This window comes from Meles meles, chromosome 5 (assembly GCF_922984935.1).
Source record: "Meles meles chromosome 5, mMelMel3.1 paternal haplotype, whole genome shotgun sequence".
Classification (NCBI taxonomy): domain Eukaryota; kingdom Metazoa; phylum Chordata; class Mammalia; order Carnivora; family Mustelidae; genus Meles; species Meles meles.
This window is the reverse complement of record NC_060070.1, coordinates 108,934,558-108,950,447: the sequence shown is the minus strand read 5'-3', so window position 1 is coordinate 108,950,447 and position 15,890 is coordinate 108,934,558. Positions and strand designations below refer to the sequence as shown.

Below are 15,890 nucleotides of genomic sequence, written 5' to 3'. Positions count from 1 at the left end.
TTTATACCCTCATCATTAGATATGATTTATTCTGTAAGCACTTATTTAACTTCTATTATGTATGAAATATTAGATTAGTACTGCGGTTTTAAAATTTGATTACTTTTCTGGAGAGCTAATGAAAACTTCTGGTTTCTTGATTTTTAGCCACTAACTAGTATGTTCTGAATATTTGGTTACTTTATTACAAGTGGATATCAAACCTACATGGGATTCAAAGGATGTTTTCTTTTTCTCTGCTTCTAAATCTTAAAAAAAAATCTTACCCACTGACTTTTCATTTCTGTTTTATATTCCCTTATCCTCCTCTCCTTTCCTATTATCAGTTGCCCATACCACTACAAGAACATAATCTTATTTACTTATTTTGATATTATTTTTTACAAAAGAAAGCTAGTAAAAAAGCATTGTTTACATACATAAACCCTTTCCTCAAATAGCACAGTGCCATGTGTTACTCAGAGAAGCAAGGTGATGAGCAAAGAACATCTAGAAACTGGGAAGAAAAAGATTCAAATATTAGCTTTGTGACCTCGTAATTTGGGGATCTTTAACACTATTATAAAAACCCTCTGATTCTCAGTTTCCTGATAACATTGTGCGGAAACAATCACCTAAAATGCATAAAGCACTAAATGCAGAATTATAGTTAAGATATATTATTTTGGTATGAGGCAGCTGGAGCCCATTAACCCATGTAAATTTTACTTAACTTTCAAACTATCTCTTTCTTCATTCACAAAATTGGAAAATAGCTTCATTCACAGACTTTGCTCAACAAGGCAACAGGAACAAATAATAGTCGCCAACATTTCTAAAAAAAACTTACTATATTCTATGTTTCACAATTTGCACAGATTCTTTCATTCAAATCTCACAAGTTCTATAAACTTTGAAGTATGTTTATTGTTATTTCCATTTGGCAAGGGCTTTGAAAGATCTCAGGTCTTGCCTCAGCTTCCACAGCAAGGAGCCAGATTCTGGCACCTGTGAATATATCACTCCACCAAAAATGTAAAAAATAAAAGTTAATTTTGTTCATTATTTATTATGTTGATAGTTTCTACCTCTCTTCATTATCCCCCCTTTTCCCCCCTAATACATATTAAGAAGCTACAAGAGTTTTGAATTCAAAGACTGGCTCCCTGGAAGGAAGTCCAAATCTAATCTAATTATATGTATATGTATATATATGTGTGTGTGTGTGTGTGTATATAATTGCATATATATTATATATGTTAAATATGAATTCATCATATATATATAAAATATATATTAAACATATTTTCTAGAAGCAAGGTAAGTGGTTATTAATAGTTTTCTACTGACCTTTAGTAACCCAAAGCACAGAGTTTTGAAATAAAAGACTCAAGTTATGATCAATCTTTGTGTTAAAACATTTCTTGTTATGTAAGTTTCAAATATACAGCTTTATATTTCAGTATCTATATACCAAAAAATGATCACTACCACAGGTCTAGTTACCACCCATCACCATACAGTTGACCCCCTTCACCCATTCTGCCCACCTCCAACCCCTTTCCCCTCTTTACCAGAAGTCTTTTCTCTATCAGTTTTTGTTTTATTTTCCTTCTTCATTTGTTTTTGTCTTGTGTGTAATTCCACATGAGTGGAAATCATACAGTATTTATCTTTCTCCATTTGACTTATTTTACTTAACTTAATAGTCTACTACCCAGCCCAAGTTCGGCTACCTGTCCCTTGAAAGGCCATTACTCAAGAAACAAGTTTTTTATTGGAAAGGAATTGGGCTCTATTCAGGAGGCTAGCAATCTGGGGAGAAGGCAGACTCTTGTCCAAAACCAACTCTGAGGTTTCTGCCTGGCCCAAGGGCTTTTAAAGATGTTTAGGGGAGTTAATCAGCAAAGGGAGTACAGTGGCCTACAGCATTTCTTGATTTCATGAAGACTCGCAATGGGGCCAGCTACAAACATTATCTCAGTGCTCCAGAACTGAGTGAGGAGGGTCCAGTTTGTATTTCATGATTTGCAAGAAGACTGTTCATTCTACAAAGGAGGGCAAGTTCTGCAGATACACAAAGGAAGGGGGGGGGTAAATAAAATCTTCTGGGTGACCTAGAAAAAGAAAAACATTTTGCTAGAAAATAGGCTAATCAGAAAGTTGAGCTGCCTTTGAATAGATCTGCTGGTTCTGTGGCCTGAGAAGTTTCTGGTCCTTCACTCCTCAAGCCCAGTGGTTTGCATATCTCAAAGAAATTAAATTAGTTCCACTACAGATCCGGGGACTTAGGTCAGCAAGAAAGGTGTGTTAACTTGAATTAAGTTAATGCTTCAGACTGGTTGGAGTGCTGCTACAGGTTCATCCTTGTTACCAATGGCCAGATTTCATTCTTCTTTATGGCTGAGTTGTATCCCCTTGTATAAATATACCTCATATTCTTTAACCACTCATCCTTCTAGTTTAATGGCTGGTTGGCACTCAGCATCCACTCCTGTCTGCTATGGTTTCTGTATTACAAAGACAAGAAAACAAAGAACAATATCTAGATGTCCCTTGAAGCTGATATTGTGCATATAAATTGAGTTCCAACTATAATAAACATACCTGAAAATTTGAGGATGTAGTGGAAGTCATTTCTAGATATCTTAGCAATTTCAGCTGGTAGGTAAGTTTATGGACACGTGAGATTTTCTGAGTCTCTGACTTTATGTGTATTAAAATGGAGAACCGTCAGGAATGGCACTGAGACTCTGCAATCCAATGTCTAATCACTAGCTTCAGACTAGGAAGAGACAGCGAGAGACTGTTCCAGCAGATTCCTGGTAATCCAGCTTCCCTCTATTAGTGCAGAGAGTTCTTAAATTGAATAATTCTAATGGTGGCTTTTATATTTCTCAATTTCCTCATTATGGGGGAAGTGGCATCTCCCAGAGAGTCCTGTGTGTGGTTTTTGGAGTTACTCCTACAGTCTTTCCTTCTAATAATTTTGTAAATGTTTTATTCTGTTTTTAAGACTCCTTCCTTAAATACCTAGAGTGGTTCCTGTTTCCTGTTCTAAATCTTAAGTAACTTATTTTCTATTCTAGTTTGTTGTTTTTGACCAAGATATTCTTAATGTTCCCCTCAGCTTAACTATACTGTAGACAGGCTTCATGACTTCAAGTCCCTGACTTCCATTTCTTTAGAGCATTTACTTTAGAAAACTTGTAACTTTTTTTCTATGCCCCTTTGAAATGTGAACCTTCTTTCAGCCTTTTGTCAATTTTACAACCCAGAAATGTTTTTCTAGAGCACCTGGGGGTCATCCCTCTGAAATGTAATTACAGAAGGAGATAGAGTCCCGTCTACCCCCCACCAGGCTCTGTGAGAAGCTAGGAGCCTACTGCCAATAAGTGAGAGTTACCAAACAAAGATGTCCTCAACACATTGACCAACCTCCCCCCAGACCAATATCTTCCAGTATTTTCTCATTAGCTCACTCCAGCTTTTGAAAATTCTCCCACCTGCCTTTGGTTCCATGCAGTTAAATTCAATCTCTTTCTCCTGTTTCAATAATCTCTCTCCTTTTTACTGGGATACTCTTGAATAAAGTCTTCCTTGTCTTTTTAACTAAGAATGATGATTTTTGTCTTTCAACAATTCCCATCTTACGGCTTAAAGTTTTACAATGCCTTTCATAGTATTAGAAGCAAGAAGAAAACTACATCACCATTTTTAATTGTTTAAACTATACTTGAATTGTTTTATTCACTCAAAAGAATATACAATGAAGGAATATTTGTTATAAAATAATATAGTAAACATTTGTGTACCTCCCATTTGCTTTAAGGAACAAAATATTAGCAATAATTCCAGCCTCTTCTATAGTCCTCACTGAACACATCAGTGCTATCCCACCATATTCTGAACTTTATATTCAACATTCTCTTAGTGTTCCTTAGAACTTTATTATACATATATGTATATTTCTAAGCAATGTAACTAAGTTTGCATGTATTTGATTTTTATAAGAATAGTTATCGGAATGTAAGTATTTTTATAGAATATGCTTTTATGCTTAACAGTGTGTTGTGAGATTCAACCATGTGAGTGACTGGTCATGGTGGCTTTTTATAAGCTCTGCAAAAATGTTTTTTCTGTATCACCTTTTATAGCCTCTGTAGTAGAGATGCCTACAGAATCAACCTAGCATATGAAAGCATTACAAAGTGAAAAGAGTCTGGGATGTGATTTTGGTAAAATTAGTCTTTTGGCAGTTCCTTCTAACTTTGATCTGGACTTTGCCAAATCTTTTAAATTTGTGCCATGTCTTTCTTCTTACAATGTTAGATTGCCTTAAATCATTTCTAAGCACCCCAGGATACTTATGTAATTTTTCTCTTACAATTTATCGGAGAAGAACAGTAAGAATAGGTTGCTAAGTAGGAACAAGAATAAGAACTCATTTCAATAGCCAGAGTTCAGATTAAGTCCTGTTGGATAATACATAGAAAAATAAAGTTTATTTTAAGATTTTATCATTTGAGAGAGAGAGAGAGACATAGAGTGCATGAGTAGAACTGGGTGGTAGGTGCAGAGGGAGAGGGAGAAGCAGACTTCCTGCTGATCAAGGAGTCTGACATGACCAAAGACTCATCCCAGGACCCTGGGATCATGACCCTGAGCCAAAGGCAGACACTTAACCAACTTTAACCAACTGAGTCACCCAGGCACCCCAGAAAAATAAAGTTTTAAAAGCTAGTAACAGCTGCCTCTAAAAACATTTGTCCCTATTTAAAATAGTGTATTTAAGTTAACATATTCTTTTTTTTTTTCCCCCTTTTATTAATTTTTTCAGCGTAACAGTATTCATTCTTTTTGCACAACACCCAGTGCTCCATGCAAAACGTGCCCTCCCCATCACCCACCACCTGTTCCCCCAACCTCCCACCCCTGACCCTTCAAAACCCTCAGGTTGTCCTTCAGAGTCCATAGTCTCTTATGGTTCGCCTCCCCTCCCCAATGTCCATAGCCCGCTCCCCCTCTCCCAATCCCACCTCCCCCCAGCAACCCCCAGTTTGTTTTTAGGAGAAGAATAAATGAAACAAGATGGGATTGGGAGGGAGACAAACCATAAAAGTTAACATATTCTTAAACATATTAAGAATCATTATAAATAGATCCTTCATGGAAAAGAATCAAGGATTTCTAAAAAATGTTCTTAATGGGTACCTAGTAAACCGTAGTTTGGATATTATCTTTTGGATAGTTTAGCAATGTTGGTTGCTAGGTTGGTGATAAAATAATGACAAAAGCAAAAAAAAAAAAAGACAAACACACAGTGTGTTAGTATAGAAAATTAGATCATTATGTTTAAAGAGAATTCTTATAGCTGATAGTCAGCTGAACATAGATATATTATTTATATTCTGTGGAATCACAGCTTAAGAAATACTAGCTATAAAATGTTACAAGTATTATAAGAAAGCATTTTATATCTGGAAAACTAGAGCAGTTGCTTTCCTTTGGATTTAAGATTCATACTAAATGGAAGTAAGCGGGTTCCTGGGTGACTTAGTCCATTAAGCTTCTGCCTATGGTCCAGGTCATGATCTCAGGATCCTGGGATCGGGTCCCACATCAGGCTTCCTGTTCAGCAGAGAGCCTACTTCTCCCTCTCCCTCTGCTGCTCCCTTGTTTGTGCTTGCTCTCTCTCTGTGTCAAATAAACAAAGTCTTTAAAAATTAATAAATTAATGGAAGAATAGAATGTGTTTATACCATTGCCTTCTATATATTTATTCCAAGTTAAAATAAATAAAGATATTTGGATATGTAATGTAAAATAACTCAATAGATATAAGCCAAAACTTTATTTTATAGACACTTGCTTCCATTTTTACATAACTATGTAATTTTAGGGGAAATTATTTATCTTCTCTAAGTTTAATTTTCTCATCTACTGAATAGAGATTGTAATAATAGCTACCTGATAGAATGATTATGAAGATAAACTGTGATAATTTATATAGAATACCAAGTCCAATTATAATGAATAGGAAGAGTATATATAAACTATATATATATATAAGCTATTATTATGATTATTAAAAATTGAATATATGCTTCGTGATTGTTTTACAGGATAGTCAGGACAGCACTATGAGGATGGACTTGAAGAGTGCATTTCCAACTTATGTGTTCATGGAATATGCACAGAAAATGAACCTGGCCTTGGCTCAACATGTTTACACATATCTGGATTTGTGGTAAAGATTATTGATGGTTTTGTTGTGATACTTTTTTCCTTGTCTTTAAAATTCAGTAAGTAATAGAAAATTACCTGGTGGAAATTAGGTTGGAGAAGTCAATATTAGCGTTTTTCTCTTTCTCTGACTGTGCATACTCCTTCTCAGCATTCCCCTTCCCCTTCTTATCCGTTCATCACATGTACCCTCAGCCTTTCCTTTCAGGAGAAAAGCATTCTGATAAATTGATTCTCACTAAGGTGCAAGTCACTTAATGTATTGTCCTTTAATGTTTTAATGCATTTGGAAGGAGGATGCCAGTAGAGGAATTACTTAATATTGTCAGCGTCTTGGCAGAACTTCTGTTTTGCCCAAGGACATAGCACTGCTTCCAGAGTTGGGCTCAGAGTATTGTGTGTCCAAGGAGGATGAATCTGCTTTCTTTGCCAAGTCTGGACTGATCTGAACTCCATTAACACTAGAATGGACTTACCTTGGTAAAAGTGTCTCTATTAAAAGATAGCTTCTGACCACAATCTTTATTAAAACTGACCACAGTACATGAATATAGTAAGGGAACAGCAAGCAGTTGGCAAGACTGTGATGTCACGAATTTTAAATGTATATTTATACATATCATTAAAAGACAGACCAGCCTAACAAACCATAAATGACTCTTAATCTCACAAAACAAACTGGGGGTTGCTGGGGGGAGGTGGGATTGGAAGAGGGCGAGCGGGCTATGGACATTGGGGAGGGGAGGCGAACCATAAGAGACTATGTACTCTGAAAAACAACCTGAGGGTTTTGAAGGGTCAGGGGTGGGAGGTTGGGGCAACCTGAGGGTTTTGAAGGGTCAGGGGTGGGAGGTTGGGGGAACAGGTGGTGGGTAATGGGGAGGGCACGTTTTGCATGGAGCACTGGGTGTTGTGCAAAAAGAATGAATACTGTTACACTGAAAAAATAAATAAAATGGAAAAAAAAAAAAGACTGACCAGCCTAAAATGATATAAAGGCTAAGTAGTTAGAGAGGACAGTCAGGTGATCCAGTGCAAAGTTAAGGAATCAGACTTAAAGGGAAGGTGAGACCTGCCCATTGGCTAAAAAAATGCTTAAGTATGAATAGAATCAGACGCTCAGAGCTGGAAGATGAGAAAGGAATGGTCAGAAGGAGGAGTCTCCATAAGTAGTTAAGGAATTATATAGAAAAAATGGCCAATAACTGTCATCGGAACAAAATAATATGAGAAAATCTGGGCTTAAGTCAGATACTTTTCCCTGTCAAAGGGTATTCCCAAGGTTCATTTGTCTGAGAGAGCTTATCTGAGAAATAAACTAAATAGAACTGTCACCTTCTTTTTTCTTCTAGTCCTCCCCTCCTGGCTTTGCCCTGGGAAAGGTTTTTTCCTAGTGATCACAGAAAAGATGATCTTTGAGGAAGAATTTTAGCACTCTGACACCTGGATTTAGGAGAGACTTGGTGACAAAAAAAACTGATGTTATGATGCCTCAGATTATACCAATAATGGCTTCCTTAAAGAATCAGTAGAAAGAAAAAGATTGAAATCAATCCTTTAGTTGAATTCTCCTGCCAGTACAGACTGATATATGGAAATCTAGATAATTAGAAAATAAATGCTCATTTTATAACTTTTTTATTGAACACAAAGAATTTATTGCCAAGTATCTTTAAAATTCCTTTCAGGGACACCTGAGTGGCTCAGTCAGTTAAGTGTCTGCCTTTGGCACAGGTCATGATCCCAGGGATCTGGGATCAAGTCCCTCCCAGCTGAGCAGGGAGCCTGCTTCTCCCTCTGCTTGCTGCTCCTCCTGCTTATACACACTCTCTCAGGCAAATAAATAAATAAAATCTTAAAAAGAAATTCCTCATCTTCTTGATCCATTCATCTGTTGATGGACATCTAGGTTCTTTCCATGGTATATATACACAATGGAATACTATGCAGCCATCAAAAGAAATGAAATCTTGCCATTTGCGACGACGTGGATGGAACTAGAGCGTATCATGCTTAGTGAAATAAGTCAATCGGAGAAAGACAACTATCATATGATCTCCCTGATATGAGGACATGGAGAAGCAACATGGGGGGGGAGGGGGATAGGAGAAGAATAAATGAAACAAGATGGGATTGGGAGGGAGACAAACCATAAATGACTCTTAATCTCACAAAACAAACTGGGGGTTGCTGGGGGGAGGTGGGATTGGGAGAGGGGGAGCGGGCTATGGACATTGGGGAGGGGAGGCGAACCATAAGAGACTATGGACTCTGAAAAACAACCTGAGGGTTTTGAAGGGTCAGGGGTGGGAGGTTGGGGGAACAGGTGGTGGGTGATGGGGAGGGCACGTTTTGCATGGAGCACTGGGTGTTGTGCAAAAAGAATGAATACTGTTACGCTGAAAAAATTAATAAAAGGGGGAAAAAAAAAAAAAAAAAAAAAAAAAGAAATTCCTACAGGTGGTGGGTAATGGGGAGGGCACGTTTTGCATGGAGCACTGGGTGTTGTGCAAAAAGAATGAATACTGTTACGCTGAAAAAATAAAATGGAAAAAAAAATTCCTTTGAGTAGTTAATCCCCAGGATATATGCTTTCACACTGGAATATGAATCAACTAAAACTTACGCTATTTCGGGGCACCTGGTTGGCTTAGTCACTTAAGCATCCAACTCTTGACTTCTGCTCAGGTCATGATCTCAGGGTCCTGGAGCTTAGTCCCACATTAGGCTTTGCTCTCCATGAGGAGTCTGCCTGAGATTCTCTCTCTCCCTCTGCCTCTACCCTCACCCCACTTGCACTCTCTCTCTCAAATTAAAAAACTTTTGCTATCTCTTTTAATAAAAAACATCAAATTTGAAGGATAAATACATTAGCATATATTGAAAATGCAAAAATCTTAAAAAATGTATAGTTTTATAAAACCCCAAGTCTAGATATAATAATCTATATTTAGTAAGACATTTAGTAAATTAATTTGAAATTGATATTTTTAGTTACTGTCAAATATCTGCAAGGTAAAATAGAACTTAAAAAACTTATAATCATAAGAGATACTGTCCATATAAAAAGCTATAAAAAGATAAGGGAGATTCTACTTAGTGCATTAGTTATGTTCTAAAATGCTTAGAAAAGATAGAAAATATTGGATTTATTGAAAAAGAATTTAACATTTAAATGTTATGCATATCATGGACATTTAAAATTAGATATACTTAAAGGTATACCCTTGTAAATAGTACATAAATTATTAATTGGAACAAAGATCAAAATATTTTGAAGAACTACGAGAGAATCAAGGAAAATCTTTAAAGTCTTTGTTGGAATGAGAGAAATATTAGTACCAAGTTAGAATCATAAATATTGAAATAAAAGAGTAGAATGAAAAAACTATTCTGAAAACAGGTATGACAATTGCATAAGATCACTGGGAAAGTCACCTTTCAGATTTCCTTTCTCCCTTTTCCAACTAATCCTGAGAGTAAATGGAATAAAAAATAAAGAATCATAAACATGGTGAAATGTCAAACTTCATTTGTTTTTTATATTTTTAAAAAAAGGAATGTCATTCACAGAAAGATATAAAAATTTGAGAGAACCTTAAGAAACAAAGCAGTTAGATGGATTAAAAGACAAGTAAATTGCTTTATTTTAGGATTATTATGTGTGCATATTTAGTGAACTTGAAAACAGTGGTCCTAGGGAATATGGACAATTCACAGGATGTAGGCCATGGCATTCTACCAATATTATAGACAGAAAGAGACTAAATAAAATATTTAGAATAAATATTTAGAATAAAATGCCCACTCTGATAGGCAGTGAGCTCAAGTAGGTATAATTTTAGTATCCTAAAGAGCACAGAATATAATGTTTTTATTTTTGTCATCATTGCTGGTGTTGTTTTATCAATATCTTAACATATTAATCATAGTTGTTTTAAATTTCCAGTCTGATAATTGCAAAATTTCTTGCATATCTGGGTCGGTTTTGGTGCTTTCTCTTCAAATTGTACTTTTCATCTTGTGGTATGCCTTATAATTTTATAGTTATAGGCAGACACGATGTGCTGGATATAGTAACTAATGTAAGTAGATCTTTAGTATAAGACTGTTTTTATCTGGCTAGGAGTCAAGCCATGTTTACTATTTGCTGTTGCTACAGATGTCGGAGGCTATATTTTCTCCTGATATCCTTGTTTTGGTCTCCCCTATAACCATTGGGTTTTCTTCAGACTCCCTCCGTAGACCTGAGATGTCCATCTCTTTCAGTTATAACCCTTTGTTATTATAAAGGAGTCCTATTGATGTTGTTAGGTGTGGAGGGAGGGGAAGCGTTCAACAGTTCCATAACTAGGTCTCAGTCTTTCAGTGACTTTGTGCCTTACCTCTGGGCTGTGACCTTCTTCACATGTTCTGCTCAGTCTGCCTTGCCCTTAGATGTGACAAGAAAGCTGCATGGAGCTAGAATTGAGTATTTCCTTTCTCCCAGATTAATTAGGCTCTGGTAAAATCATTCTTCTCCAGGTTAGGACTTGTTAAGAACAACATAATATTCTGGGAGTATTTCAAAGCAGCTCTTCTCTCCCTTTACTGGAAGTATAGAGGGACTTTTCTCCCATCTTTATTGGGAGAACCTGGTAGAATTCCTGGAGGGAAAACTAATGAAAGTATGGTGGATCCCCTATGACTGGACACATCTGGAGTTCTTAGCTCTCAAGATTGTCCACACTGGACCTCCAGCATTCTGACAATTACATGCTGATACTGGCTCCAGATGTGGTTTCTGCTCCTGAGTTTCTGCTCTGCTGAGCTGTGATTCTCTGTATCTGCCCAACTGTCCCATCCATCTGGCAGAGAGTAGTTTGCTCTATGATCTCAGTTCTCTGACAGATCCAAGAAGAGTTCTTGATTGTTACTTTATACAACTTTTTGTGTTTCTGAAGAAGGGAGGGATGATTTACAAGCTTCTCACAAGCTGGACCAAAAATCAAAAATCTTATGATTGTTTTTAAGAATGAAAGGACCTATGAATATATTTAATAAGGAAAATAGATGAATTTTCCATCATTCATGAAATTCAATGTGTCTTTTAAGAAAACTGATTTCCTTATTCTAATTACATTTCCCAGGTAACAATCAAATGATTGTTCTATTTTCCAGAGTTGCTAGAGATTTTCATGGAATGCTTAAAAGATGCCAATTTAGCTGGCAATCTGATTCAGCACTAGCATAGAGAAAATAAATTATCTTGCACAAATATGTATTCCACTTGATACAGTATCACATGCGATCTCTGTTAAAATGCATTACAATATATCAAATTACTGGGAATATATGAGCATTGATTTCTGATTATAATGATACAGCAAAACTTATAAGCCTTTTATTGAAGCCTTTTATTGAAATAACTTGTAAGAATTCTCTTTACATTAAGTCTGTTTATTTTAACCTAAACTTCTCTCTGATGTCCTTCTTCAAATAGATCTTCAGAAAGATGCCACATTCTTTCTATGTTCCTTCTATTTAAGCTATTTTAAAAACTCTCACTAATTACATAGTCATATAAAAATATTAACTCAGCCGTATGTTTGTGAGATTAGAGAAAATTATATTACTACAATTATTATTTGTTTGATAATGAAGAATAATGTATGAAGTGAATAGCCACTACTTGACAGGGGAATGGTAATCTATTTTTTTCTTTATTTCAGAGAATTAATTTTTTTTTAATTTTTTTTTCCATTTTATTTATTTTTTTCAGCGTAACAGTATTCATTGTTTTTGCACAACACCCAGTGCTCCATGCAAAATGTGCCCTCCCTATTACCCACCACCTGTTCCCCCAACCTCCCACCCCTGACCCTTCAAAACCTTCAGGTTGTTTTTCAGAGTCCATAGTCAGAGAATTAATTTTTGGTAGATAACATTAAAGACTTGAACTCCCAGGTTTTTAAAATGTTTAGAGCTGTGATAATCTCCGACAAACTGATCATTAGTGTAGATTGTTCTTTTTCGCAGATCCAATTGTAAAAATGAATCGAAACATTAAAGTACTTACATTATTCTAAAATTCACCTGCTCTGTAAAAGAATTTAAGTGACAGAACACAATTTATTGTATATCCTAGATTTGTTAAAAAAATTTCAAGACAAATGATCTTCCTCACTTTTTAGTTTGATCAGCATTGTTCATTTCTTCCTCAGTAAATGAATTTCTACCAAACAGTATTGAGCCATACATTACCTGATGACTGTCAATGGGTCAACATTATTATCCAAAGTCTTATTGCATTTTGCAAATGATAGTCCTTAAGAGTGTTAATAGCATTCTTTAAATTAAAATGGATCTTTATGTTGTCTAAAAACTATATTTGTATGCAACAAAATGGGAGGGGAGGAAAAATCTATTTTCTGAATGAGAAAAAAATGCTCAAGCTCTATAGCAGTACAGTCTATTTGCAATATCTGATTTTTAATTGTCATCCTCAAAACAGACCTAAAAAACAATACACAGTATAGCAAGACATATTTTTTGATTTGATGTTTATCCCTGGTTCTGGTGTTTATTTTTAATGACATAAAGTCACTGATACTGTTAATGAATATTTACAAATATTTACTGTGTTCAAGATCCCAAGATTCATCCTAGTAAATAATTAAAATGTATGTGTTTCCATATAGGAAGTAAGCAAAAGTGCAGTGCTTAAATTCATAATTTCTTTTTTTTATTTTTTTTTTTTTTTTTTTTACTTTTTTTTTTATTTTATTTTTTTTTTTTTTAATTTATTTTTTTTCAGCGTAACAGTATTCATTCTTTTTGCACAACACCCAGTGCTCCATGCAAAACGTGCCCTCCCCATCACCCACCACCTGTTCCCCCAACCTCCCACCCCTGACCCTTCAAAACCCTCAGGTTGTTTTTCAGAAGAGGTGTTTTATTGCTTTGACATTTATTCATATTTGAGCTCAAGTTATTGATATATTTGATTAGTCAAAACACATCTGAAAAAATAAAAACCCAACACATGCTTTGGACATTCACCATAGCAAAATACTTGAAAGGCATATATACACAAACACACACTATTCTTACATTCTAATTATGGAAAAAAGGACAGGTCCATTTGTAGACACTTGAGTGCATAAACAAACAAAAACAATGCTCCTTTAAAGGAAATTTGACACTTTGCCTTAATATATTCTGAACATATATTGTGTGCAGAGCACTATACAAGATCCTCAAATAAAAATTCATTTGTTTGAATTTCTTACCAAAAGAAATTTTTCATCAGAGTGGAGACAGATGTGTAGGGGATAATACAGCAGTCATCAGTGGGTTCAAAATGCAGGAAACTGTATGCTGAAAGAAATGAAGACATTAACTAAGGTACAGTTTATATAGTACTAAGGTTAAAAATAATAAGACAACTGACAAACCCTGAGTAAAGGCGTCATTAGAAGAGCTCTCTCAAGGACAAAGATTATGACCTCCTCTCAAGATTAGAAAGGTATCTCCAGAAATGTTAAGGCTTCATCTGTACCTAATATTGGAAGCCTACATTGAGGGATTGCTCAGTATTGCTAATGAGAATGCTAAACATATAATAACTAGTTTTTAAAAATCTGCTTCTCAGGACTAGTTTCACTGTAAACAGAGATGTGTGCCCTAAGCATTCTAAGCAATACAGTAACTTAGTATTTTAAAACCCAAGGTGTATAATGGTGTTGGAGAAGGGAAGGTGAAAATCTGAATAAAAACATGTATTTTAACAATGCAAAGAGGATACCCTCTGTATTAAATAAATATAGTTTGTTATGAGAAATGCAGTTTAAATATTTTCAGAAATATAATATTGAAAATAACAACTTGTCTTACAATTTATAGAATAGACATATAGCACAGCTATTATGCACAATCTAAATCTCTCAGAATAGCCATTAATACTGATAAATGAAATACAGTAGAATTATGATTATCCTCTTGAGCTATTTAGAAAATATGGGTAATGGTTGTCCACCCCTTATCTTTATGTGTCTGTGTCTTGTTTAAACATGGCTAGCAGAGTAATGTTTATGTTTTCATAGAAACTGAGAACATATTTCTGCCACAGAAGAGAATAGGCTTGGTATTTTAGACCCCAGTTAGATGAAAATTTCTTTGAGCCTCAGTTTCCAAATCTATAGCATGAAGCTGCAAAATCACCAAAGATAACATTGTTAGGTTAGTCCACTGGAGAATTGGCAACAAAATTTTTTTTTTAAGATTTATTTATTTATTTTAGAGAAGGAGAGGTTGAGAGAGCATACAAGCAGGAGGAGCAGAGGGAGAAGGAGAGAATCTCAAGCAGACTTTGTGCTGAGTGTGGAGCCTGAGGTGGGGCTCAATCACACTACCCTGTGATCACAACCTGAGCCAAAACCAAGAGTCAGACACTTAATCAACTGTGCCACCCAGGTGCCCTGGGAACGGATTTTTTAATGCCCACACTTAGAGACTGGTAGTCTTTCCTCTACGCCATACCTTTTATTTACTTATTTTTGAGATAAATACCTCCATGTTATATTGGTGGGGGTGTGGGTAGAAGATATTATTGAACTACTTTTCAAAATAAAAGTGTAGGTTGAATCCATTCCATAGCTTCCAACCTCCCCCACCAGAATTGTTATAATTGAAGAATAACATTATTATCCAAAGTCTGTAGTTTACGTTAGGGTTAACTCTTGGTGTTGTACATACTGTGGGTTTTGATAAATGAATAATGAAATGTATCCACCATTATAGTACCATACGAAGTGTTTTCACTTCCCCCAAAATCCTGAGATTTACTTATTCATTCCTCTCACCCCTCTAATTCTCAGTGATCACTGATCTTTTTTATTGTCTCCTTGGCTTCTCTTTTTCCCGGATGTCATATAGTTAGAATAATAAAATAGCCATTTTAGATTAGTTTTTTTTTCATTTCATAATATGCATTTACATTTCTTCCATGCCTTTTAATACCTTAATAGCTCATTTCTTTTTAGTTCTGAATAATATTCCATTAACTGGATGTACCAAAATTTATCTATTCTCCTGCAAAGGACATCTTGGTTGCTTCCATGTTTTGGCAATTATAAATAAAGCTGGCATATACATCTGTGTGCAGGTTTTAGTGAATTCATAAGTTTTTTATTCATTTCAGTAAACACTAGGGAATGGGCAATTGCTGAGTTGCATGATAAAGTGTGGCTACTTATGTCAGAAACTGCCACTGTCTTCTAAAATGCTGTACCATTTCCAATTTTCATAAGCAACTCGGTAGCATTTTATAATTTGTTTTCATAGCAATTGCCAAAACTGTAATTCATCAATAGTTTGGTGTCTCTATATTTAATATGTGAACAGACTCTCCCCTCCACCCCTCCTTTTTTTTTTTCCCACCCCTCCTTTTCCTGTCCCTCATCTTGTCTCCACCCTGCTCTGTTCTCTCCTCTCCAATAAAAAGCTCCATTAGAACAGTAACTATGTACATCTTATTGCCTCTTTCCTCCATATGGATACTGCATAGATTCATTCCAAATAAATATTTATCAAATGAACAAGAACATGGATAAGACTATAAATATTTTGGTGTTTAACATTTAATAAATTTGCAGTACAGATTAGATGCAGTGTCATCCACCATT

At 35.4% G+C, this 15,890-nt stretch overlaps 1 protein-coding gene across 1 annotated transcript in view; it reads left to right on the top strand.

Annotated features, from left to right (window-relative positions):
- Nucleotides 1-15,890, top strand: part of EYS (eyes shut homolog) — a 1,714,887-nt gene that overhangs the window by 851,190 nt on the left and 847,807 nt on the right. The window contains 1 exon segment of the mRNA XM_046006082.1: nt 6,105-6,229. Coding sequence (XP_045862038.1) covers nt 6,105-6,229 — 125 coding nt within the window.